The 26,841-nt window shown below is 36.5% G+C and overlaps 1 protein-coding gene across 1 annotated transcript in view; it reads right to left on the bottom strand.

The window, feature by feature from the left end:
• Positions 1–26,841, bottom strand: part of GPC5 (glypican 5) — a 1,599,408-nt gene that overhangs the window by 1,064,088 nt on the left and 508,479 nt on the right. Inside the window, exon 6 of the mRNA XM_049852913.1 lies at positions 3,625–3,745. Within this exon, the coding sequence (XP_049708870.1) occupies positions 3,625–3,745 (121 nt within the window). The remainder of the gene's footprint in view (positions 1–3,624; positions 3,746–26,841) is intronic.

Below are 26,841 nucleotides of genomic sequence, written 5' to 3'. Positions count from 1 at the left end.
AAGGTTAAATAAATTGTGGCATATTCACGCAATGGAATACTACACATCGATAAAGAACAGTGACGAACCTGTGAAACATTTCATAACATGGAGGAACCTGGAAGGCATTATGCTGAGTGAAATTAGCCAGATGCAAAAGGACAAATATTGTATAAGACCAGTATTATAAGATCTTGAGAAATAGTATAAACTGAGAAGAACACATACTTTTGTGGTTACGAGAGGGGGCAGGGAAGGAGGGTGGGAGAGAGTTATTTACTGATTAGTTAGTAGATAAGAACTGCTTTAGATGAAGGGAAGGACAACACTCAATACACGGAAGGTCAGCTCAACTGGACTGGACAAAAAGCAAAGAAGTTTCCGGGATAAACTGAATGCTTCGAAGGTCAGTGGAGCAAGGGCAGGGGTTTGGGGACTATAACTTAAGGGGACTTCTAAGTTATTTGGCAAAATAAATTCTATTATGAAAACATTCTGCATCCCACTTTGAAGTGTGGCGTCTGGGGTCTTAAATGCTAACAAGCGGCCATCTAAGATGCATCAATTGGTCTCAACCCACCTAGATCAAAGGAGAATGAAGAACACCAAGGTCACACGATAACTATGAGCCCAAGAGACAGAAAGGGCCACATGAACTAGAGACTTACATCATCCTGAGGCCAGAAGAACTAGATGGTGCCTGGCCACAACCAATGACTGCCCTGACAGGGAACACAACAGAGAACCCCTGAGGGAGCAGGAGAACAGTGGGATGCAGACCCCGAATTCTCATAAAAAGACCAGACTTAATGGTCTGACTGAGACTAGAAGCATCCTGGCGGTCTTGGTCCCCAAACCTTCTGTTGGCCCAGGACAGGAACCATTCCCGAAGACAACTCATCAGACATGGAAGGGACTGGACAATGAGTTGGAGAGAGATCCTGATGAAGAGTGAGCTACTTGTATCAGGTGGACACTTGAGACTGTGTTGGCATCTCCTGTCTGGAGGGGAGACGGGAGGGTAGAGAGGGTTAGAAACTGACAAAATGGTCACAAAAGGAGAGACTGGAAGGAGGGAGCGGGCTGACTCATTAGGCGGAGAGTAGGTGGGGGTATGTAGTAAGGTGTATGTAAGCTTATGTGTGACAGATTGACTTGATTTGTAAACTTTCACTTAAAGCACAATAAAAATTATTTAAAAAAAAAAGTTTAAAAGAATCAGATGGAATAAATACATACTGAAGTTCTGTTTCTCCTTCTTGTACCCCAGTGGATCATCTTGTGCACTCTCTGGAGAATGCTTACCCTACCTTGGAGACCACTAAGATTTTGTTGTGTCCAATTGAGAGGAGCCAAGTAATATCGAAGCTCTTTTGCTTTTATGATCAGTTCTGCTCTAGAGTGTTCAAATAACCTAGATCTGCATAAGTAGATACTGTGAAGCACCACCTACATCCTCTTTCAAGACCAAGGCACTCATTCCCCCAGCTACAGGTAGAGCTACCTATGACTTATAGGTGGTGACTCAAGCTCTGTTATTATCCCTCCTTCCCCAGTAGCCCTCATCCAATGACAGATCTATGCAGAGGAGCAAAGGCCCATACCTTTGTCTCAATTCAGGACAACCTGAAGGGTCATTCCGGCTTCAGAGTTCCTAGTGGGTTCAGATGAGGCCTCTACCAGAACCACAATACAGTACAATTGCTCCCTCTGTCCAATCCTACTTCCTTCATTCCCTTATGATTACGAGGATACTCTGCAAAAAACTTCACACAAATTTCTATCCCAGAGTCCCTTTCTTGGAGAACTCCAACAAAGCTACCTAGACATCAGCAGATGCTTAGAAATCTAGTGTGCTTCTGTATCTAGTTCCTAGTAGATTGTCTGTTGAGCCTCTGGAAACTCAAGCATTGAAGTAGTACCCTAAGTTGTCCCAAAATATCACAAGGTTCTTGCTGAGTCTAGACTAATTTCACCCAGAGTTTTGGTTGTTTTTTTTTTTTTTCTTACCATGGAGAAGAAAGGCTCCAATTAAGAGAGAATTTGGTTAGAAGAGTGACTTCCCTCCTGATTGCCTCAGTGACATTCATTGATGAATTTAATATCACAGCTTCTGAGGACAAAGGCTTTCTCCATGCTGGCCTCAGCCATTCTGCCTAACCTCTGGTCTGACTTCCACTTGACCCCACCATCACCATCGCTTCAGCTCCTGACCCAATCCCATCACTGCTCATTTCCAAGAAATATTCCCAGTACTTGACCCACCAGCATTGTAAGATGCCTACTTACTTTACCTTGGAGATTTGTCTTTGAAGGGAGTGATTTTACTCACTAGAGGTTTTATGAGGAAGCTAGTAGTCATGGTAACACTTTTCTCTTATGCTCTTCTCAACAGAACTTTTTTTTGGTCCTGCCACTCAGAGCGAGAGCTCTGTTTACCCAATTTACATTCATGAAATAAGCAAAACAGCCATTATCCTCCCTGGAGAGTGAAATTTTATTGTATTAAATATAGGCCCAATGTCTTTCTTGCGTACCATTGCCTATAGAAGTGAAAATAGAATCCTAAGAATTGTCCCCACACAATCTTAAACTTTGTAGAACAATTAGGAAAAGCATTCCAACGACTCTGGAATACTTTAACATGCAATAAAAACTCTGTACTACTTAGGTATACTCTCTGACACTCAATAGTCTCGCTAGAAATATGGATCAATCATCCATACAAAGTTTTGCTTAGAAAAAAAGAAAAGATGTATATACATAAGTTGCTGTAAAATGACTAATAAAATAGTGAAGGAAAAATCATTCTAACCCCAGACACCAACATATGCATATAACATAATATAGTGAAATTCTCTTTTGATAAATATCATCAGTTAAATTCACGCTTTATACATGCCATGCATTAACAATAGCAGTAAATGCCCACTTAATTAAATAATATTGCTAAAGATAAAACAGAACTATTTCCTGAGAAATCATTAGATAGGTTATGCAAAAGTTGAGATAGGGAATAAATAAGAGAAGTGCATATATTTCATTCATAACTTTAAAACACAGGAAATATCTTCACAGCAAGACTCAGAAGGTTATCAGTAAAGTGGCTTTGGCATCTTTCATGCTTCAATATTTGTTTTGCTTAATGAATATATTGGTTTCCATATCTAAAGCTTATTCATAGAGGATGAAGTTTATCTTGTAATTCTCATCATTTATGGAAATGCTGAGGCTATGACTTGCTTCTTACAGATACAAATTGTCCACCAATTAAAGTAATACTTCACAGTGACTTTCTATATGAAAATCACTCAACTAATACTTAAAAAAAAAAAACTTAGATACAAATATTTTATGCCAATATTCAATTTTGGGTAGGATTAACAGATAAAATTTTATCAAATATACTGGAAATTAACCACTTAGTATTTCATGTAGCGTATGGAAACCCTGGTGGCATAGTGGATAAGAGCTACAGCTGCTAACCAAAAGATTGGCATTTCAAATCCACCAGGCACTCCTTAAATACCCTACAGGGCAGTTGTATTCTGTCTGATACGGTCACTATCAGTCGGAACCAACTCGATGGCAAAAGGTTTGGGATTTTTTTTTTTTTTGGTATACCAATATAGGAGCCACACTTACCTGGATAACGTGCTTCAGTTTATCAATAATCTGATTAATCACAGGATCAGTTCCTTTGACTTTCACTTCAGGATTTCCAGACTGGGCTTTGATTCCATTTCCAGCCACACGCTGAGTATAGCTAATGAAGTGAAAAGTGAAAGATACAGGATTTAGTTACCTGATAAGAGTATCATCTGCCACAGCTATCTGAACAAATTTTACTTCAGAATTTCATTCATAATAAGAGTGAAATTTTACTTCTATCAGAGTATATACCAATGTATTTTTCCTTGGAACATACGCGGGCACTCTTGCAATAATTTCCTACATAAAATTGTTGGCTATCATGCAATTATGGACTATTCTAAAATTAATGCCTTTCTCTCAAGGACACAATCAAGAAATTAATTACAGTCATAATACTATTCCCCAATATACTAGAGAGAGTTAATATACATCTTGCTTTTTTATCATTCCTGCTGAATTGCACATATGTCTGAATCTACATTATTTGAGCCAATTTGATTCATTATCTGCAGCTTATAGATAAACCTGAATTATTCTGTAGCCCAATGTTTAAAAGATTTTTTTTTTAAATAAAAACCCACCAGTGCCGTCGAGTCTATTCTGACTCATAGCAACCCTATAGGACAGAGCAGAACTGCCCCATAGAGTTTCCAAAGATTTTTTTTAAATACTGGGCTAGAAAATAATTACATACATACGTATATTACCTGCACAAGTCAAAATCGTAAACACTATAAATAAAAAATTAAATCAGGAAAATCTTTTGTAAGTAAGGAAAACTTGATCAACTTTCATGAAAGTTCACCTAAACAAGGATCTAGTAAATTATGTTGTACGTAAAGGGTGATTTTACCAACAGTGAAAACTAAGTGAAGATTTCCTACCTTCCCCAAATGAAAATACATATAATATTAACTTAGTATTCATACAATTATTTAAACTCATCAGCCCTCAAAATGTATGACATGCCAATAATATTCAAGGTCCTATGCTAAGTGACTAGGTTTATAAGGAGATAAAAAACTTAATTCTTGTCCTCACAATACTAGGAATATAACGTATCACTTAACTCATTCATTCATATGTTGTGACTCACTACATTTTACTGTATTTATTAGCTGTCTGCTAACCCAGTAAACCCACTGCCGTTGAGCAGATTCCGACTCACAGCGACCCTATAGGACAGAGTAGAACTGCCCCATAGAGTTTCCAAGGAGCACCTGGTGGACTTGAACTGCTGACCTTTTGGTTAGCAGCTATAGCACTTAACCAGTATGCCACCAGGGTTTCCAAATATCTGCTAGAAACCAGCAAAACAATGTTCCTTATTTTCCTGACAGTGTAGCGTACGTATGATAATAACAAGAGAACAGAGAGTTAAAATACAACTTCATGAAGCACATGTTGAGGATGCTATGAAGTGGTTAGAAATGCTTGTAAATGCTGAGTGAGAGGCAGGTATAGCAAAGGCAGAAGACATTCAGAACGTGGAGAACTCCATTTAGACTAAGGCAGTTGGGGAAAGATCAAAGGGGAAATTAAGGTTTAAAAGTAACTCTTGGGGTATCTCGGTTAGAGTAGGTCTTGGTGAGGTTAATGTGGACTCCAGGGCAAAGGATGACATCCAAGCAAGGGAAAGGCAAAGGCACATGAATAACGTATACACAGAAGCATAACTAGGCCTTAATTTACAACAGTGGAGAGTACAAATAGGGAAAAGTAAGGGGTCAGGGACTGTTATGGATTGTATTGTGTCCCCCAAAAATGTGTGTCAACTGGGCTAGGCCATCATTCCCAGTACTATGTTATTGTCCACCATTTTGTCATCTGATGTGATTTTCCTATGGATTGTAAATCCTACCTCTATGATGTTAATGAGGCAGGATTAGAGGCAGTTATGTTAATGAGACAGGGCTCAATCTACAAGATTAGGTTGTGCCTTGAGTCAATTTCTTTTGAGATATAAAAGAGCAAAGAATGCAGAGAGGCAGGGGGCCTCCTACACCAGGGATGAAGAACCAGGAGGAGAACACATCCTTTGGACCCGGGGTCTCTGCATTGAGAACCTTCTAGACCAATGGAAGATTGATGAAAAAGACCTTTCCCCAGAGCCAATAGAAAGAACGAAACCCTTCCTCTGGAGCTAGCACCCTGAATTTGGACTTCTAGCCTCCTACGCTGTGAGAAAATTACTCTTTGTTAAAGCCATCACCTGTGATATTTCTGTTATAGCAGCACTAGATAACTGAGACAGGGCCACACTCTGGTGGGTCGATCATCTATATTTAAGATTTCCTCTAAATAATTTATTTGCGTACTTTAAAACATCATAATAAAGTGACCTCAAACACTTTTCAGCAAGACTTTTCATATTATTCGCATTGTAATTTTCCTTGCCTCTATTTGAGAAGACTATTAGAAGTATTCACACGTTCCCACTAAACATTCTACAATAATGGAAAGTCATTGAAGAGATAGAAGGAGGTGCTCATCATTGAGAGTATTGCCGTATAATAGTGACTTATAGAATATCCAACTATGCCCATGATTATGTACTCCAAATGGCCAATTTTAAAAAGTGGATCAAACAATTCCTAGTTCAATCCTTCAGATAATAATTGATGACAGAACTCTTTGATATTGATATTATCAATGGATATGAAAAATTAACATTAATATATCTTTTGATTTTTAAAATGACTAATCCACTTCTTTATGTGAGCATAGAGGGGTTCAGAATTAGGTATTCCAGTATCCATTAGAGATGTGGCAGTAAATATCCATAACAAATGGTAGAAGGAACACAGAGGAACTGTGTTAGACCTATGCTGTGAATGCAGCAGTATTACCTAGGTAGAATCAAATAAACTATAAATGATAAACTTCACTTAAATTCTCTTTTAATTATATTATTATTATATTTTCCTATATTTCAAGAAGATTGCATCTGTGGCTCCTACATTTGTGCTGACTATCAATAATGTTAATAGTTTCATACAAATAAATGAATGCATAGTTTGATCCAGGTATTGCTTGAGTTACTTTATTTGTAGTTTGTCAGTTCATCTTTATAATGACCACTCATGGTGGCCGTAAGCATGCACCCCATATACCTCCAACCACAGGAAGTTTAACTGACCAGTGATACTGCTGCTTGGTTCTGAAATCCATTTCTGCATCTGACTCAGCCAATGACTGAGCAGAGCAAGGATACTGAAGCAAGTCCATCCCTGGGGAACAAGGAACTCCAGTTTTGGCTCAAGGATTCCCTGAAGTCCTTGCTAAACCTTCCTTGGACTATACATTGTACTAGAATGGTTTCCTTTTTTTTTTTTTTTGTAGTGCATTTGCTATAATTGATTAACCAATACTAATACATTATTATCAACTAAAGTCTGTAGTTTACACTAAGGTACACAATTTGTGTTGTATACTTCTATGAATTTTGAAAAATGCATAATGTCATGTATCCATTATTACAATATCATACAGAATAGTTTCACTGCCCTAAAATGCCCTGGGCTCTACCTATTCATCCTTTTCTCTTATCCTTCCCCCTGACAACCACTGATTTTTTTCACTCCCTCTATAGTTTTGCCTGTTCCAAAATATCATATAGTTGGTAATACTTTTTTTTTTTTTCAGAATGGCTTCTTTCACTTAACAATAAGCATTTAAGCTTCCTTTATTTCTTTTAGTAGCTTGATAGCTGGTTTAATTTTTATCACTGAATATATGGATATATTACAGTTTGTTTATCCATTCACCTACTGAAGGACATTTTGATTGGATTCAATTTTTGGCAATTATTAATAAGGTTGCTATAAACATTCACGTGTACCTTTTTATGTGAAAACACATTTTCATCTCATTTGGGTAAATACCTAGAAGTGTGATTGCTGGGTCATAGGGTAAATCTATGTCCAACTTCATAAGAAAATGCCAGACTGTCTTTCAAAATGGCTATACCATTTTGCATTCCCACCAGCAATGAATGAGAGTTACTGTTGCTCCACCTCCTTGCCCATATTTTGTGTTGTCGATGTTCTTCTGGATTTTAGCCACTTTTTTTTTAATAAGTGTGTAGTGCTAGCTCATTGTTATTTTAACTTACAATCTTTATCAACTCGACGGCAGTGAGTTTGATTTTCTTTCTTTTAGTTTAATGACATGATTTTGAGCATCTTTTCATATCCTTAAGTGCCATCTGTATATCTTCTTTGGTGAGGTGTCTGTTCAGATCTTTTGCCCATTTTGTAATTAGGTTGCTTGTTTTCTTATTGTTGAGTTTTAAGAGGTTTTTTTTTTTTATATATATAATGTAGCCATTCTGTTCAGATTTATTCTTTTTTTTTAAATAATTTTTATTCTGCTTTAAGTGAAAGTTTACAAATCAAGTCAGTCTCTCTCACAAAAACCCATATACACCTTGCTACACACTCCCAATTACTCTCTCCCTAATGAGACAGCCCACTCTCTCCCTCCACTCTCTCTTTTCCTGTCCATTTCATCAGCTTCTAACCCCCTCCACCCTCTCATCTCCCCTCCAGGCAGGAGATGCCAACATAGTCTCAAGTGTTCACCTGATCCAAGAAGCTCACTCCTCACCAGCATCCCTCTCCAACCCATTGTCCAGTCCAATCCCTGTCTGAAGAGTTGGCTTCGGGAATGGTTCCTGTCCTGGGCCAACAGAAGGTCTGGGGGCCATGGCCACCAGGGTCCTTCTAGTCTCAGTCAGACCATTAAGTCTGGTCTTATGAGAATTTGGAGTCTGCATCCCACTGTTCTCCTGCTCCCTCAGGGGTTCTCTGTTGTGTTCCCTGTCAGGGCAGTCATTGGTTGTGGCCAGGCACCATCTAGTTCTTCTGGTCTCAGGATGATGTAGTCGCTGGTTCATGTGGCCTTTTCTGTCTCTTGGGCTCGTAATTGCCTTGTGTCCTTGGTGTTCTTCATTTTCCTTTGATCCAGGTGGGTTGAGACCAACTGATGCATCTTAGATGGCTGCTTGCTAGCATTTAAGACCCCAGACACCACTCTTCAAAGTGGGATGCAGAATGTTTTCTTAATAGATTTTGTTATGCCAATTGACTTAGATGTCCCCTGAAACCATGGTCCCCAGACCCCTGCCCCTGCTACGCTGGCCTTCAAAGCATTCAGTTTATTCAGGAAACTGCTTTTGGTTTAGTCCAATTGTGCTGACCTCCCATCTATTGTGTGCTGTCTTTCCCGTTACTTAAAGTAGTTCTTATCTACTATCTAATTAGTGAATGCACCTTTCCACCCTCCCTCCCTCCCCCCCCATAACCACAAAAGAATGTTTTCTTCTCAGTTTAAACTATTTCTCAAGTTCTTATAATAGTGGTCTTATACAATATTTGTCCTTTTGCAACTAATTCCACTCAGCATAATGCCTTCCAGGTTCCTCCATGTTATGAAATGCTTCACAGATTCCTCACTGTTCTTCATCGATGCGTAGTATTCCATCGTGTGAATATACCGTAATTTATTTATCCATTCATCTGTTGATGGGCACCTTGGTTGCTTCCATCTTTTTGCTATTGTAAACAGTGCTGCAATAAACATGGGTGTGCATATATCTGTTCATGTAAAGGCGCTTATTTCTCTAGGATGGATTCCAAGGAGTGGGATTGCTGGATTGTATGGTAGTTCTATTTCTAGCTTTTTAAGGAATCGCCAAATCGATTTCCAAAGTGGTTGTACCATTTTACATTCCCTCCAACAGTTTATAAGTTTTCCAATCTAAGAGGTTTTTGTATAATTTGAATACCCAAAACCTTAATTGGGTATGTGTTTTGGCTTATCTTTTTATTCTCTATCAGTCTTTCACATAGAAGAAGTTTTAAATTTTAATGAAGTCCACTTTTAATTTTTTTCTTGTACAGATCATCCTTTTTGGTGTTGTATCTAAAAAGTTATTGCCAATCCAAGGTCATCTAGACTTTCTCCTATGTTATCTTCCAGAAGTTATACAGCTTTTCACTTTACATTTAGGGTTATGATTTATTACTCCTCTTTTGAAAGATGTAAGCTCTGTGTCTAGATTTTTTTGGCATCTGGAGCTTCAGTTTTTCAGTTCCATTTATTAAAAGACCATTCATTCTCCATTAAATTGCCTTTGATCTTTTTCTCAAAGATTAATTGACTATGCTTATGCGGGTCTGTTTCTGAGCTCTCAGTTCTGTCCCACTGATCTATTTATTCATTCTTTTGCCAATACCACACTGTCTTGATCACTACAGCTTTATAGGAAGTCAGGAAATTGGGTAGTGTCAGCCCTCCAACTCTATTCTTCAGTATTATGTTGTCTATTCAGGGTCTTTTGCCTTTCTGTATACACTTTAGAATCAGTTTGAAAATAGCCACAAAATAACTTACTGGAGCTTTCATTGGGGTTGCATTGAATCTATAGACCAAGTTGGAAAAAATTTACATCTTAATAATATTGTCTTCCTGCAGTAGTTAAGAGCTTGGCTGCTAACAAAAAGATTGGCAGTTCAAATCCAACAGCTACTCCTTAGAAACTCTATGGGGCAGGTCTACGCTATCCCATGGAGTCACTATGCGTTGGAAAAGACTCGATGGCAATGGGTTTGATTTTTTGGTTTTATCCATGAACATGGAATATCACTCTATTTATTTAGATCTCCATCCCATATAATTTTTTAATTATAATTATTCTCATTCTACGGATTGGGAATCTGAGATCTGAATAGTTTATTTTCCTAAGATCATACAATTTATAATTTCTACAACAAAGATTTGAACCAAGGGAAACTGAGCTCCAAAATAGAACCACTCAATAATTACCAATGACAACTTCTAAAACAAACGAAGATAGATTAGAAAGAGATAAAATTAGCTCAGAGCAAAGTGTTATCTCTATGCTCTAACTGCTACGTTTTCGAAGGCTTCATTGCTTAAAATTAGGAAAATATTTTCTCCAAAAATCTCCTGAATAAACAGCTGTATGTTAACAACTAACAGTGAAATAAGAGTTGCTGTAAGTATGAAAAGAAACTAACAGCCTGCAAGTTTGTCATAAGGTTTTCCTAAAAACACAAACATAATTTAGCCTATAGTAACTACCATTATTTTTATAAAAATAATGCTTGCCTTCAATGTTTGTTTCCCAACCATGCCCCACCCCTACTACAAGATATTTTGGTAAGCTTCCTACTCTAATTTTTTTACAGCAACGTGTAAGAAATAATTGGCATAGCAGCCCTTATGAAAATACCTCACGGGGGAGGGCAAAGTTGGCAAACAAATGTAGAAGGCATGTGTTATTTGTGTAAAAATACAGTAAGACTCATAATTTCAATTAAGCTGGTTCACAGTCTGGTTTATTTAGAGACAATGATACTTGCTTTTAAGATATCCCAATTAATGACACTGTTAAAAGAAAAAAAAGATAACTACAATTGATCACAATTATAATTGTTCAAAAATCTCATTCTGAACTAGTGTATCATTGAATATTTCAAGATAATAATTCTTATGTATTGTTTAAATAGGAAAAAATACTACAAAATAGGGCATTTAAGATATTTTACATGAAACGTAATTTAAAAATCATCATTGTTCTCTATTTTTGTAATATTAAGAACCGCAATATGATAGTGCGACATACACACTAAAAAACGAAAACCAAACCCACTGCTGTCAATTTGATTCCAACTCATAGTGACCCTATAGGACAGAGTAGAACTGTCCCATAGAGTTTCCAAGGAGCACCTGGTGGATGTACACACTAGAATTGTTTAAATATAAAACACAAATTAAGTGCTGGCAAGTATGTAAAGAATTGGAACTCACTCCCATTGTGGGTGCAAGTACAAAATGTTATAAACAATTATCTGGCATGCCTGCTAAAATTGAATATATCCTACAACACCTGGTATATACCTCACAATATTTTTTCACTTATTCAATAAAATACAGGTACAAATCTGTTCATATAAGCACTATTTAAAATAACTCCACACTGGAAGCAATCCAAATATGTATAACAAATATGTATAAACCCTAGAAAAGGCAAATAAGTTGTAACATATTCACATAATGAAATATTATACAGCAACAAAAATGAATGAATTGCAACTACACTCAACAAGATGAAATCTTACAAATTAAACATTGAATGAAAGAAGCAACTTACTGAAGAGTATATACTCTGATTCCGTTTATAAAAAGTTCAAAATATAATCAATGATATTCCAATATTCCAAATGATTATAAGGGCAATCCTAGGAAATACTGTCTAAAAGAAGGCTAGAGGGAGTTTCTGGGATTCTAGCACATCATGTTTCTTGATTTGGGTTCTGGTTACACAGGAATGCTCATAAAAAATAAATAAATAAAAGCTATATTGAACTGTACCGTGAAGATTTGGATATGTTACTGCATGTATATTCTACTTAAAACATTTACACCAAAGTTTTTGTGCTCTTAATGTGCATATAAAAGACAAATTTGAATTAAACCATATATAAAAAAGAATTCACGAAGGTATTTTTAATATGAACTAAATGGTTCTATCATTACTAAATGAATAATTTAGGATCCTAGCATGATATTGGAGCTCAGCCGCTAGCCAAAATGTTGGCAGTTCAAATCTAGGAACAGCTCCTTGTAAACCCTATGAGGCACTTCTACTCTGTCTATAGGGTTGATAAGAGTTGGGATTAACTCAACAGCAATGGGTTTTTGTTTTGTTTTTTGAGCATGATATTAAAACTTCCTCCCTGCAGACTTTAATTTGCAAGCAAAAAGTATGGTTTTAAGTCAAATAAAAGATTTTCTAACAAAGACTCTTGATTTGAGTTTCCCTCATTATGAAATTTTAATGAGTCATTAATCACTCTTTTTCTTCCTAAATGTACAGGTAATAAATAAAACATTTCAAAGATTCCTATAGAGGTTGTTTCACTTGAAAAAATGTTCACCTTTCAGTGAGAAGCAGGGAACGTAACACACACACACACACACACACACACACACACAAAATAGGCAGAGGCTTTCATGTTGTTGTTGTTACAGAAGTAATAGATCCACCATCTGTGCTTATTTCTTCTAAGCAAGCCTGGTAATGGATGACAACAGTTTAATAGGAAGATTCGTTCCCCAAGTACTACTCATTTTCATCAACATGGAAAAAAAAAAAAAGCAAGTGTTGGTATATTTGCATTCTACAAAAATGTTTTTAAGTAATGGTTAACAAGATTTCAGTTCTCTTTGTGTTCAACATATGAGATATACAAGGGGAGGGCTAATTAATCCATTCTCAGGATGTCACTAGGAAGTCATTTCTCCTGACTTTACAAACGTTTTGTATTTGAAACTCATGCCCTATTAGCTTGTAGTGATTTCATTTTACATAGAACAAAAGAGAATTTGTTCAAATCCATACCAAAATTGTGGTATTTTGATGTGTACTTGTGCAACTTTAGGAAAAAACATGCCTGAAATTTGACCCTGAAAATCATTAATAATCAGTTAAGGGGATCTGTCTTGGACATCTTAGATAACTTCACTGGGCCAGGATGTAAAAACCTAGTAACTGAAAGCAAATGAGAAAACTATTTTTTTTTTTTTTTTTTACCATTATCGACATCTCCGATGGAGGTTAAATATTGACAATGGAGACCATGTTGTTTTTCGTAGCAGTAGATGTTTCATTTGTTTGTTCGTTTATGATTTTCTTGTGTAACTTGGTTAGTTGGTTAGATATTAAGATTCCTTCCATTTACAAAATTCTAAGTTTTCTATTTTCTAAGAGGCAAAACACTAAAGTGTCTTTGGCCCTGGAAAATATATTGCTATCTTGGGTTAAAAGGAGTTCTGGGAAGTATGTTGCTCAAGCCATTTCTGGGCCTCCCTTCCTGGTTCTGATAGCAAAATGTGAGTAAGCGCTGGAGATTTGTTTTCCTCAAATACCTGGGCAGCAATGGACGCCACTGCTGAGTGTTGCTTTACGTCTGTACAGCTTCTGTATATCTCTTTCCCTCACACTGAAGGTCCTAATCTTTGAAATCTCAGAATAGAAAGGGGTCATATGATTGATTTTCTGTGCCAGGTTTACAGGAATAACCTTTCTTAGTCGGTAGAAAGCTTATGGGGGATTTAGAGAATGGAGACATCTGTAGAATGAATTCAAAATGATTATACCTGTTCTGATTCTGGAGTCCCGGAGTGGTGCAAAAATCAGCTGTTGAAAACGCTGTGGAGCACAGTTCTACTCTGACACACATGGAGGTGGTGTCATAAGTTGGAGTTGACTTGAGGGTATCTTTCTTGTTTTTGTTTGTTTGTTTTCTGTCTGCAATTGTTGAGCCACAAGACTTAACTTTTAAGTTAAGCTTTACCACTTATTTGACTTTATAATTATAGATAGGTGATGCCTAAATTTGAAACCTACATTTATGAATTTCGAACACTGAAGTCAAAATAAATAGAATTAATAGAGACCTTATGTATATATAACTCATTGACTACTAAAGGGATTATATTTAGTGATAATGGTCATTGACGTTTTTAATAAGATAATGTCATGCTTTGTATAACAACCAATGAGGAATTCTTAGCATATTACCACAATAAAGAGCATTATTAGACAGTAAAACAAAAAATAGGAACTCATTAAAGAATGGATGTTAGTCACTCTACAACTCTTCATTTGATGTGGCACATATTTATTCTTGACAGTTTATCCAGGCTATTTGAACCCCAACTATGTATATTTCCATATGAAAAAAATGTTGTTGTTGTTATATGCCTTGGAGTTAGTTGCAACTCACAGCAACCCTATAGGACAGAGTAGGACTACTCCACAGGGTTTCCAAGGTGCAGCTGGTGGATTTGAACTTCCCATCTTTTGGTTAGCAGCCAAGCTTTTAACCACTTATGATGGTTAAGATTGTGTGTCAACATGTCTGGACCATGATTCTTGGTGTTTTGGCAGTTGTATAATGTTGTGATCAATTCCCTGTTGAAATTTGAATGTGATCACCCCCATGATGGAATCTGCTTAGCGGTACTGGCAGGGCAGGTCCTGTGGCAGCTCACTGCCCCCTCAGCCTTTATTTCTCCACCTTCCTCCACCTACTTCCTTCCTGTTCACCTAGCCCAGGCCTTTGTTTGTTCTGGATCCTGCAGCTTGCTCCTGTTCATCTGGCCTCCAGTTCTTGGAACTTGGGCTGACAGCTTGCCAATGGTCTTGCCTGCAGCAGCACTGCTCTCTGGACTGCCGATCTTGGGTTCGCCAGCTCCTATGGTTGTGTGGATTGGGAGAATCCTCTTTCTTGCCTCGTGGGCCTGGGACTTACAGCCTCTAGGGGCCCCATTAGCCATTTCCTTGATATAAATCTCTCTTTAAATGTATGTACATTTTGTTGGTTTTGCTTCTCTGGAGAACCCAGCCTAAGACACCACTTTTTCATATTTTCCATATGCAAAATCAGTAGTGTCTAGGAAGCTGTCATCTCAACAAATATTGACTACTCAATAAAAAAAATTATTAAAAATGAATTTTCCAATATCTAAAAATGTTTACTTGACCTTCTCCTGACTTCTCCCCATAGCTCTCCAATATTTCCAAGAAAGGATAAAGACCTTTATTATAGTTAGGGCTCTGTTTTTTAGTGTAGAAGTTTTTAATTTAAAATTCAAGGCAGGCAATACTAAATCTTTCATTCGTGATCTAATCACCCCTATTTGATTCAAAGTGACTGCCCAAATTTGAAAAGATTGGTTATAACTATAAACCAACAATTGCAATACTGTTACATGAGTTATGAAATGTTATATTAACTTTCAATTTTCCAGCCACATATTTCAAAATTAGCATATTTTTATGCAAATAACACATGCATTATTCATTATTTTTGCCAAACTTGCAACCCCTCACATTATTTATCGAGGTGCACTACGCATATGTGTGAGTACACTATTTATGGAAAATATGGTAGATATTCTCAGTAAAATAAAAGCCATCTTCATGGATTTATGACAATTGATAATCACCACTTTGCACTGATTTTTCTGTCTCATTTCACTGTTGAATACTAATTTATGAAAAGAAAGTGCTATTTAAGGGATTACCATTATTTAAGTACTAAAAATTAAACAGAATTCTGAGCCAACGAATAAATCAAAATGATTTAGGGTGCAAATTTCATTTAACCATCCTTTTTACTAGAAGCTTCACAAAATCTTAAAAGTTCCTAGAATATACAGCTTCTCTGGATTTTGTTACAAATGTAATTAACACCAATAGAAATTCAACCTCAAATAAGAAAACTACCTACTGTATCAAAAAATACTTTCAAATTAGTTTTAAGATACAATAATTCTAATATTAGCCAACATACCATGCACATAAAATACCCAGGTACTCTATACTGATTTATCACATAATAAAATCACAGAGAAAGAACTTCTGAATTGCAAAGCATCGTAAATAAAAAAATCTGACAAAAACATTTTTTCCCTTGAACTTCAATTAACCAATAGATGTTAGATATAAACATCTGCAATTGAAGTCATGTTTTAGCGTATATAAACTGCATAGCTTATATCGCATATAGTTACATATACAGTTATTTACTATCGAATAGCATTTATATTTCACAAATACATACTTAAATTATAGCTTGGTTTTTCAATGTATGTGTCTATTTAAATTCAGTTGGCCTCAAAAATAAGATTTTAATCAGCTCTGGAAATTTTTAGTACATAATATCCACCATCCCCTATACTTTCAATGACCTCTGCTTACCTAACAAAAATAAACAATACTATGGATAATCACCTATATTCTAAATTTATACAAACAGGAAAGATACCTTTAAAAAAATGATTTGATCTCTTCGGAAGCAGACACCCAACCACCTGCTCTGAATGTAAAAGTTTCATGAAAGCATGGAAGGGTTAGTTTATTATGAAGGTGTTGACAGCTGATGCATTGGGGACCCATCCAGGCACACAGAATAAATTTTAATCACACTTAATGATAATGTAATAGCAAGATTATGACAATATTCAAATGTGGCTAATTTCATTAAATTAGCTATAGTCATTAAGCTCTGTTTACTTGCCTAAATTTATATAAACACCTCAAAAGAAATAGTCACGCTTTTCTGTTTTCTATTTCTTATTTTTCTTGATGCCTAGGAGTGAAATGTACTTTAACTGAGATCTAATTTTTTATTTATTTTACTTTATTATTATTATTTTTAGCAACCAGTTCCCTTGTTTTATCACCCTGAGACTGTAAGGGCCCTCCGCAGGTTGCTGGATCCAGCATTCTGCCTTCAAGAAGAAATATGCCTTTACCGAGAATATAGTATTTGGCATTCAACTCTTGGCCTATATAGCCTAATAGATTTTTTGTCTGTCTCTGGTGACAGGAACATAAATTTAGAGCTGGAAAGGACTTTTGGGGTCATCTAGTCTAATCCATGCATCTTTTTAAAATAAAATGAAGGAGCATGTTTATTTCATCATTTTGTACTTATGCTCTGTGTATTTCCAGAAAAGCTTTCGAGACAGCTTATAATAAAAGGCACAGACACTATAAAACAAAGGCAAAATGATCACATAATGAAGGAAAGGGATGACAATTATATAAGGAAATGTAGGGAAGGAGACACTAACCTTCAGCCCATAACTTAGCTCTTGTTAGTGAAAGCCAAAAGGAAAACAAGAACTCAGATAAGAATTGCTAGTCAGTAAAAAATAGTATCTGGGTAGGTCAGAAGATATTTTCTGGTATTTCTGTAAACTCTTGAGCATAATGAGTGCTTAAGTATCAGACAGTGAACAACACAGAGAGAAAAACTCTTCAATAGCAGTGTCAAGACTTTCACAGATACAAGTACAGCCATTCTCTTATATGACGCTTTGTTAAAAGTTGTCTGCAACATGTGAAAGCACAGTTCTGAGTAGGGATTTCTAATGGGAACTGGTTATATGACTTGATGAAAAATTTAACCTTGGAGAATTTAGAAGAGTAAAAGGTTAATATTTCCTTGAATTTATTTTCGTTTTTCACTGATGTTTTATTACACTACTCAAGAGAATATATTCTCTGGGTATGTGTTGAAGCATTGTAGAAATCGCATTTCAGGGTCAAAGTGACTTGTGATAAATCACAAAGCAGAGGTCAGGTCTGAACAACCATGCTGTTTCCACTATTGCTGTTGTTAGGTGTCGCTGAGTAGATTTCAACTCATAGTGACCCAGTGTGACAGAGTAGAACTGCCCCTAGGGTTTCCTAGGCTGTAATCTTTACAGAAGGAGATCACTAGGTCTCTTCTCTCGTGGAGTCGCTGCATGGATTTGAACTGCCAAACTTTCAGTTAGCAGCCTAGGGCTTAACCATTGCACCACCAGGTCTACTTGGCTGCACTATTAAAAGAAAAAAAAACAAACAAACAAACAAACCCATTGCCCTCAAGTCCATTCTGACTCTACCTTGTAGAACAAAGTAGAACTGCACCATAGTGTTTCCAAAGTTGTAAATCTTTGCAGAAGCAGGCTGCCATATCTTTCTTTCACAGGGCAGCTGGTGGGTTCCAACCATTGAGCTTTTGGTGGGCAGTTGAGTATTTAACCACTGTGCCACCAGGGCTTCATACAGATGAGCAATTTTTAAACAAATAAATATGAATGAGAAGGTATTTGAAAATTTCAAGTTTTTTTTTTTTCTTTCTAAAAGAAATTATTTTACAGATACTATTTTCAGAATTTAAATCAGTCTTATCACCAATACTCTATGAACTGGATTGTCTTGATGTGTGATCCATGTAGTTGTGGACTGGGGGTGGGGGCTTGTTTTGGGTTGATCTCTGTCCCCCAGAAACATAGGCTCAAGTCCTGACCTCTAGTATCTGTGAATGTGACTTTATGTGGACATTGCATCTTTGTATATATAGTTCGCTAACGTGAGGTCATACCACAGTAGGGTGGGCCCTAATCTAATATTACTGTTGTCCTCATAAAAGGCAAGAAGACGAGCAGAGACACAGAGGCACACAGGGGAGAATGCCATGTGATGAGGAAGGCAGAGATTGGAGCAATGCATCCACAGCTCAGGAATGCCAAGAACTGTGGGAAACCACTAGAACCTAAGAGACAGGTATGGAACTGGTTTTCCCTCAGAGCTTCCAAATGGAACTTACTTTGCCAACACCATTATTTCAACTTCTAGACTCCAGAACTGCGAGGGAATAAGTTGTTGTTTTAAGCCACTCACTTTGTGGTAATTTGTTACGGCAGCCACAGGAAACTAATACACAACTTATGAAGTGCGTCAAAAGCTCTTTTTTTTTTTCCAGCTTTTATTACTAACAGTTGTCTTCTCTTATTTTATGCATGACCAAGTATATTACTTAGAGAAGTTAATAAAAGCCAGGCATAAGAACTATATAAATAAACACGTATATCGTACATATATATGTGTATGTGTGTATGTATATATGTATGTTGTATAAATCCAGTACTCTTCCCATATTTTTTTTTTAATAGCAAATAAACAGGGTTCCTCAGCCTATGGAAGGTGTTTGAAGTTTGAAATTATTTGGAACACTGTATCAATTAGTTGATATTTAAAGAACAATTAGAATTTGAGCATAGCACAATTGTGTTAACATCCAGTCTCAATCTTTGTCTCAATTCCAACTTAAGGTCTTGTTCAACAATTCCATTTTATGGTCTGTTAAATCTCAAAACAAAAAATGATAGGTTTCAAATCACATTTATTATGAAGAAGAAGGAAGAGGAAAAGGGAAAGGAGGAGGCAGGGAAATGACTAAGCTTGCCGTACATGTCTTACCTTAACTATAATCCAAAGACCAAACCCATTGCCATCGAGTCAATTCTGACTCTTAGCAACCCAACAAGAGAGAGTAAACTGCCCCATAGGGTTTCTAAGACTGTAAATCTTTATGGAAGCAAACTGCCACAACTTTCTCCTACAGAGCACCTGGTGGATTCCAACCGCCGACATTTTCGTTAGCAGCCAAGTGCTTAACCACTGCCCACCAGGGCTCCTACCTTAACTAAAAAAAAACTATACCCCCCAAAAAACCCCTACTATCAAACAGTTCTAAGAAATATTTGCTTGTGTAGCAGAATTTGATTGTGTCCATTTGTACCTGTGAGAGAAGTGCTTTTGCAGCTGTTTCTCAGCAGGTCCAATTGTGTTGCACATAAAACAGCTGGACTTGGTTCCACAGACAAAGCTATATGTGCCTAGGGTCTTTCAGATTCCTCATAGTTGTGATTATCCTAGAAACACATTTGGCTGGTTGTATATATGAGAAATATTCATACATAGGATATAGAATATTTCTGATGGCCTCCCGAGTCCAATTAAAATGGAGGCATCCGGGCTAGATGACCCAGGGATTCCACATACAGAGGTAAAATTAGCCAATCTCCACTTCATTCTCTATGCTTCCCCCTCCCACACAGGCTCTCTTTCAGTCCCTTAAATGATTTCTGCCAAGCCTCTTAGGGTTTTTACACTGTGTCCTCCATGCCTGGAAAGTTCTATTCCTTCAGACACTTTTCCTAACTTAATTACTATGGTAGGCTGAAAAATAGCTCCCCCCCAAAGATATCCATGTCCTAATTCCTGAAACCTGTGAAGGGTACTTGCAAAAAAAAAAAAAAAAAAGGCTCTTTGCAGATGTGATTAAAGTAAGGATCTTGAGATGGATTGACACAGTGGCTCAACAATGGGCTCAAGCATAATGATTGTGAAGATGGAGCAGGACCATGCAATGTTCTGTTGCACATAGGGTCACTATGAGTTGGAACCCACTCAAGAGAACCTAACTTGAGGTGGGAAAATTTTTCTGGATTATCTGGGTAGGCCTTCAATTCAATCATATTTATTCTTTTAACAGGAGCCAGAGGGAGATTTTTCCATAGACAGAAAAGAACGCAATGTGTCTGTGGAGGCAGAGATTGAAATAGTGTGTCCAAAAGCCATAGAACATCAGCAGCCACCAGAACCTGGAAGAGACAGCAATGGATTCTCTCCTGAGCCCTCAGAAGAACATGGACCTGCAGATTCCTCTATTTTGGCCCAGTGACATTGATTTTAGACTCTGAACCCCAAAATTGTGAGAGATTAGATTTCTATTGCTTTAAGCCCCTAAGTCTGTGATAATTTGTTAAAGTAGCCAGAGGAAACTAATACAATCCCCGAACTAATGTATTCCTCCCATGTTATTAGCTCTCATGACACCTATTGCTTGATAATATTTTGTTTCCCATGATGCAATTAGCCTTATGGTAGTTAATTAATTGTACAATGACTTATTTAATGCCTGTAACTCCTTTCTAGACTGTAAATTCCTTAAGTTCAAGTATTGTGTCTGTATTCCCCATTCTTTATTTCCAGCGTCTGGCAAATGCTTGGCATATAGGAACTCAACACATATTTGTTTTCTGAATGAATGTATGACTCCTAAAAAAGTAAACTAAACAGTAATTTTAGATCATTGGTTGATCTTGCCCAGAATTGGTCCTCATAAAAGTTACATGAGTCTTTCCTAAACAGGAAAACCCTGCATCTAGTAACAAAACTCATGAATGTGTAATTTCATTTTAACGCTGTTTTGGTCCAGTCTTAAATGGCATATGGATAGCAAAATGTGATGGAGTCTCATCCACGCTCCCATTAAGAAAAAATAATAGTAAATTAGAAAAAGAAAGCAAATAACATACACTGAAACACTGATTACTGAAACTGACACTCAATATGTAGACTAATCTAGGAGGAATTTTTACTAACCATGAGAGCAATTAAGACCAACAGTCCTATCCATATTTCATTTCATGAGACAGAAGAATTTCACCTATATGAAAATCATGTAAGACAGCAGTTAGCTCTCCCCAGTTTGTCCCCTAAGTCAGATAAATTCCTGGCATAACCCCGGGAAGAGGCATTTTTCCTCTACTCTTCCAGACCTCTACATGAGGGGCCACATACTGGCCACACACACGTACTTCATAAACTCCTTAGGAAGTAAGAGCTACAATGGAAAAAACAAGAAGTAGCAGGGGCTTCCCAGAGTAATTTCCTCAAGAAAAGCCTTGTGAGAAAAGGTGGTAAAGCAGTCAGGGTGCTGGAAGTGCTTCATAATCTCAGTGACCAAGTCTCAATCACATTGGCTTCCCTGTGTCTTTTCTCCCTCCACTGCTTCCCCCAGCATGAGTTCAGTCTCTTTTCTCTCCTTCCATTTCTTCCATTGTTGTTGTTGTGTGCCCTTGAGTCGATTCCAACTCATAGCAACCCTATAGAACAGAGTAGAACTGCCTCATGGGGTTCCCAAGGCTGTAATCTTTAGGGAAGCAGAATGTCAATTCTTTCACCTGGCTCAGCTGTTAAACAAAAGATTGTGGTTCAGACCCACCAGTTGCTCTGTAGGAGAAGGATTTCCTATGATAAAAAAATGATACATATTGCTATTTAGTACAATGGAGGTTTAATGAAGTACAGGGAACAACGGAGAAGGATTCCAAAGCAAAACGCAAAACTATTTGGAAACAAGTATGTGCACCATTCCAACATGTCATTTAAAATCAATTTCCAAGATACAGCCTTCCTTCAGAATCCCCACTCAGAAAGCAGTCATGTGCGTACCGAAAAAAAAAAAAAAAACAGCACTCATTCTTGCCACCCTCTCCCCAGCTATAGGTACACGTGAGTGTTGTATTTTTTTTGCATCTTGAACTAGGCAGGGTACGATAGGTACCCACCTCAGCCTAGTTAAATATTCCAGTAAATGCTTGCTGACAACAGAGTAGCTTCACCTACCAACCTTTTCTCCAGGGTAGAACTGAGAAAGAGGCTCAGCCCTTATTTCAAAGGTAAATGAACAAAATAATGCAAAAATTCTCATTTCTGTCTAATATCAAACCCTAATTTTGGATAAATATCACTATCCTCTAGATAGGTTGGAAAAACATAATAGAATAAGAAAACATAAAAATCCTGCAAAAAATAAATAAATAAAAATGATTCTGCTAAAAAGGAAGAGGAACATTGTCTAAAAACACAGAGCGAATATCCCTAAGAAATATTTGACTGTCAAAACGGAAGGAATATTTAGAAAAATTGCTGTGAACTATGAAGAGTATGTAGAAAGGCATGCCATTTATTGAACAAGAGACAAAAGTTACAATGACAAAACAGTCCCATATGACAAAAATGGGAGATGTCTGAGAAAAGAAGATGCATATGGAAAATAAATTGCAGTAGTGGAATTTCTATCCACAATGCAATCCACGGAGAAGAAAACACACACTGAAGAGTTCAAGCAGTAAATGAATCAGAGCCAGGGGGACAAGAATGAGCAAAAAATAATAACAGGCAAGATGGGAGGCTGATGGGGAGGCCAGAGACAGGAGCTTAGGCTCAAGAATAATTTATGTACCTGAGAGCAACTAGATCTCAACCAATAAACCACGCTATAACTAAAGACAGCATCGCTGAAAAAGTACTTGAGAATATAGAAAGAAAGTTCTCTCTAGGTTCAGGAGTCACCTGTATTATACAGAAACTACAGCACCGGGTTTTTTTTTTTTTACCCTAATTCCTAAATTTTAACAATAGCAAAACTGTTGTACCTATATCGAGGCAGAAAATAAAACAGACCCTTGAAAATAAATTATGCTAGCCTTGCTCCAGATTTCCCTTCTGCTGTGTTAACATATTAGAAGGCACGGAGCTTTTAAGAGAATTAGAGAATATTATAACTAAAAAGTTGTCTTTATTAGAAAACAAAGGGAATACATCTGTGTATATACCACTGATCAGCCCTTTCAAAAGTAATTTACTCAAAGACATAGAGGTGCACATCGGAAAAATAATAATGAAAACTAAAATTTCAAGAAATGAGTCACGAACACAAAATTCTGGAGACGATTCAGTTAACTATACAGTTCATTTTACATATTTTGCAAATTTTATTTAATTATCATAGTAATATTGTTAAAATAATAACTGTAAGAGAAAAATAAACCATTATTAAATGCAATTATATTTTACATTCCAAGTTATATTACTAGGTGTGGAGAATTGTTAGGGGCAAGGAAAAGGAAAAACATTCCATATCCCTCGTTTAACAAGAAATGAACTCAAGTGAGATTGTTCAAAATTCCTGTAGGATCTCCTCAAAGCATCCAGATTCAGACTACGGGTCACCACTTCCACCATGACCATCCTAGTCCAAGCCCCTTCATTTATTATCTGACTATTGCAAAAACGTCCTAGCAGATCCCACTGCTTCTGTCCATTGACCCTCCCCCCTTCAGCTATCCTTAACACAAAGGCCAGGGGGATCTTGTTAAACATAATTCAGATCATAGCACTTCCCTTCTTAAAACCTTTCAATCTTAGAGGAAAAGCCAGTCTTTATAGGCCCGCCCTCAATAATCTGCCACTTCTTTCTTGTTTCTCTGGCATCATCTACTAAGACTTGTCCGCTCCCTCATTCTGCTCAGGGCTCTGACTTAGGATTTTGCACAGCTCTAGACTTTCTTTGGAATGTTCTTTTCTCTGCACAATATGGCTCTTCCTCATCCCCTTCAAGTACTCCTAATATGCCTCTGCCTGATGTATAAGTGCCATGTGTGGCCGTCTTAAACATGACCCCCAAATGTGCTGGCTTTCTTCTTTTGGGGAGATGGGTCTACATGCCCTACCCTTCACTCTTTGGTGTGCTTGTGACTACTACAACCAATAGAGTATGGCAAGTAAGGCAATATGTCATCTAAGGCTAGACAATAAAAGCCCAAGGACTATCCACCTGGTTCCCTTGGAACATTCAATTTGGAGGAAGCCAGCCAGAATATAAGAAATTCAACTGCTCTGATACCATTGTAATGGAGAAGCCATGTGTAAGCTCTCCAATCAAGAGTCCCTTCCAACTGTGCCCGCCCTTCCAGCCAACACTTTAGAAGACATGTAGAGAGAGCCCTGATGATGCAGTGGTTAAGAGCTTGGCTACCAACGAAAAGGTCACAGTTTGAATCCGCCAGCCACTCCTTGGAAATTCTATGGCACAGTTTTACTTTATCCTATAGGGTCATTATGAGTTGGAATTGATTCTATGGCAAAAGGTGGTTGGTTGGCATATAACATATATGTGTGTGTGTGTCTGTGTGTGTGTGTGCATAAAATCCTCCAGACCCGCCTGTTGGCCTTCTGAATAGCACTGAACCATCCTAGTTGATGTCACATAGCAGAAGAATCATGCAGGTGAACTCTGATGGAATTCTTGACTTACAGAATGCATCAGCTATAACAAAACAGTGGTTGTAAGTCATTAAATTACGGGCAGTTTCTTAAGCAACAACAGTAACTGGATCAACACCCTTCTTCTACTGCTGTTGTTCCCTACCCCACTTTCCTGAAATGTTGTCTTCCTAGTATGCATCATCATTTAACATGCCAAGTAATTAGCTTATTTGTTTTGTGATGATCTCTATCACCGAAGGTTTTTTTTTTTTTTAATTGATATATAGAAACCTACCTATAATTACAGTTGTTAATAAAAACATCTGGTGTTGAATGAGTAACATGATGTTAAATGGTAATAGAGGTTACATATGTACATTTTGACATTAGAAAATATACATTTAAAAACATTCTATGAAGGAGGAAACAAACACACAGACTATTATTTATAGAGAAAGAATAAACAAGTTCACAGAAGTAAAACCAAAAATCAGGTATGATAATTACAGATGAATTACAATAACTATTGAATGCAAAAACTCTCAGGCTTTTTTTAGAAAACAAAAGCAAAAACCACACATAATTCAATTTTAATCTATTCCCAGGAAATGCACAAATGGTTCCTGAAAGCTTAACAATATGAAAATGTATATAGATTAATAAGGAAAATAAAAATCAAAGGACTTCTTGTAGAAACATTGATTTTTTGATGAAGTAAAATTTAAGGGAAAAGATTGTACAGGGAAAAGAAGACAAATGTTTAAAAGTACCAAGTAAAATACACAATAAATGCATAACAGTAATAAATATTCAATGAGTAGTATAATATCAGTATTTATAAAGAAAAACTAATTCAAAATAATTAAAAATAATTGGCAGATACATAATTGCAAAAGAAGTAGCATGCCTCTCAGATGTGACTTATTAAATAGATAAAAGCTTTAAGGGTTACTTTTTGAGCTTTATAACATATATATTTTCTATTACATACATGTAAAAATTTGCATACCATAGACAATATTTTCTTCAAGTCTCTTTTGGACATTTCAAATGGATTATATCTAAGGCCACAAAGAAAGCTTCACTGTAGTTTTAAAAGCACAAATTATGCAGGTTAAATTTCCTATCCAAAATTCAATAAACCTAGAAATGACGGAAAAGTTAACCAGAACCACCACCACTGTTATTACTTTCTTATGAATATTTTGAAGATTTTTTAAACTACTCCTCTTTTTAAAGAAAATATCCAATTAATTATCATAAAGGTTATCTCAAATTCAGCTAAAAACAAAATGTATAGCTATTAGCTATTTTCAAATTTTTATTTACTAATGAAAAAAAATTTTTTTTTAATGAGAATATCAAACTACTATGGATTATGCTTTTAATATTCAACTCAAGAATTTAGTAAAAGGACAACAAAACACGTAAGTAAAGTTTAAAGAATATTAAGTTAAATATTGAATCAAAAGTCAATGAGTCATATGTTCACCAACAGATAAACGGATTAACAAAACGTGGTACATACATACAGTGGAATATTACTCAGCCATGAAGAAAAATGAAGTCCTGATGTGTGCTACAACATGGATAAACCTCGAAAACATTATGCTGAGAAAAATAGGTCTGTCATAAAAGAACAAATAATGTATAATCTTACTTATATAAAGTAAGCAAATATATATTATATATAAATAGCAAAGATTATTAGTGGTTACCAGTGGTGGGAGAAAGTGGAAATTTTGAGTATATGTTAATGGTGGTAGAATAATAATGGTTGCAAAACATTAAGAATGTAATCAACGTCAATGAATTATCCACGTAGAAATTGTTGAATTGGTGAATGCTTTGTTGTGTACATTTTCACCACTGTATATATATATTTGAGGAAAACTGAGTATAGCAGAATTAATCCCTAAATACTTCTAATTTAA

This window comes from Elephas maximus, chromosome 14 (genome assembly GCF_024166365.1).
Source record: "Elephas maximus indicus isolate mEleMax1 chromosome 14, mEleMax1 primary haplotype, whole genome shotgun sequence".
Classification (NCBI taxonomy): domain Eukaryota; kingdom Metazoa; phylum Chordata; class Mammalia; order Proboscidea; family Elephantidae; genus Elephas; species Elephas maximus.
Note: the sequence above shows the minus strand (reverse complement) of the source record. Positions and strands in the feature narration are given on the sequence as shown.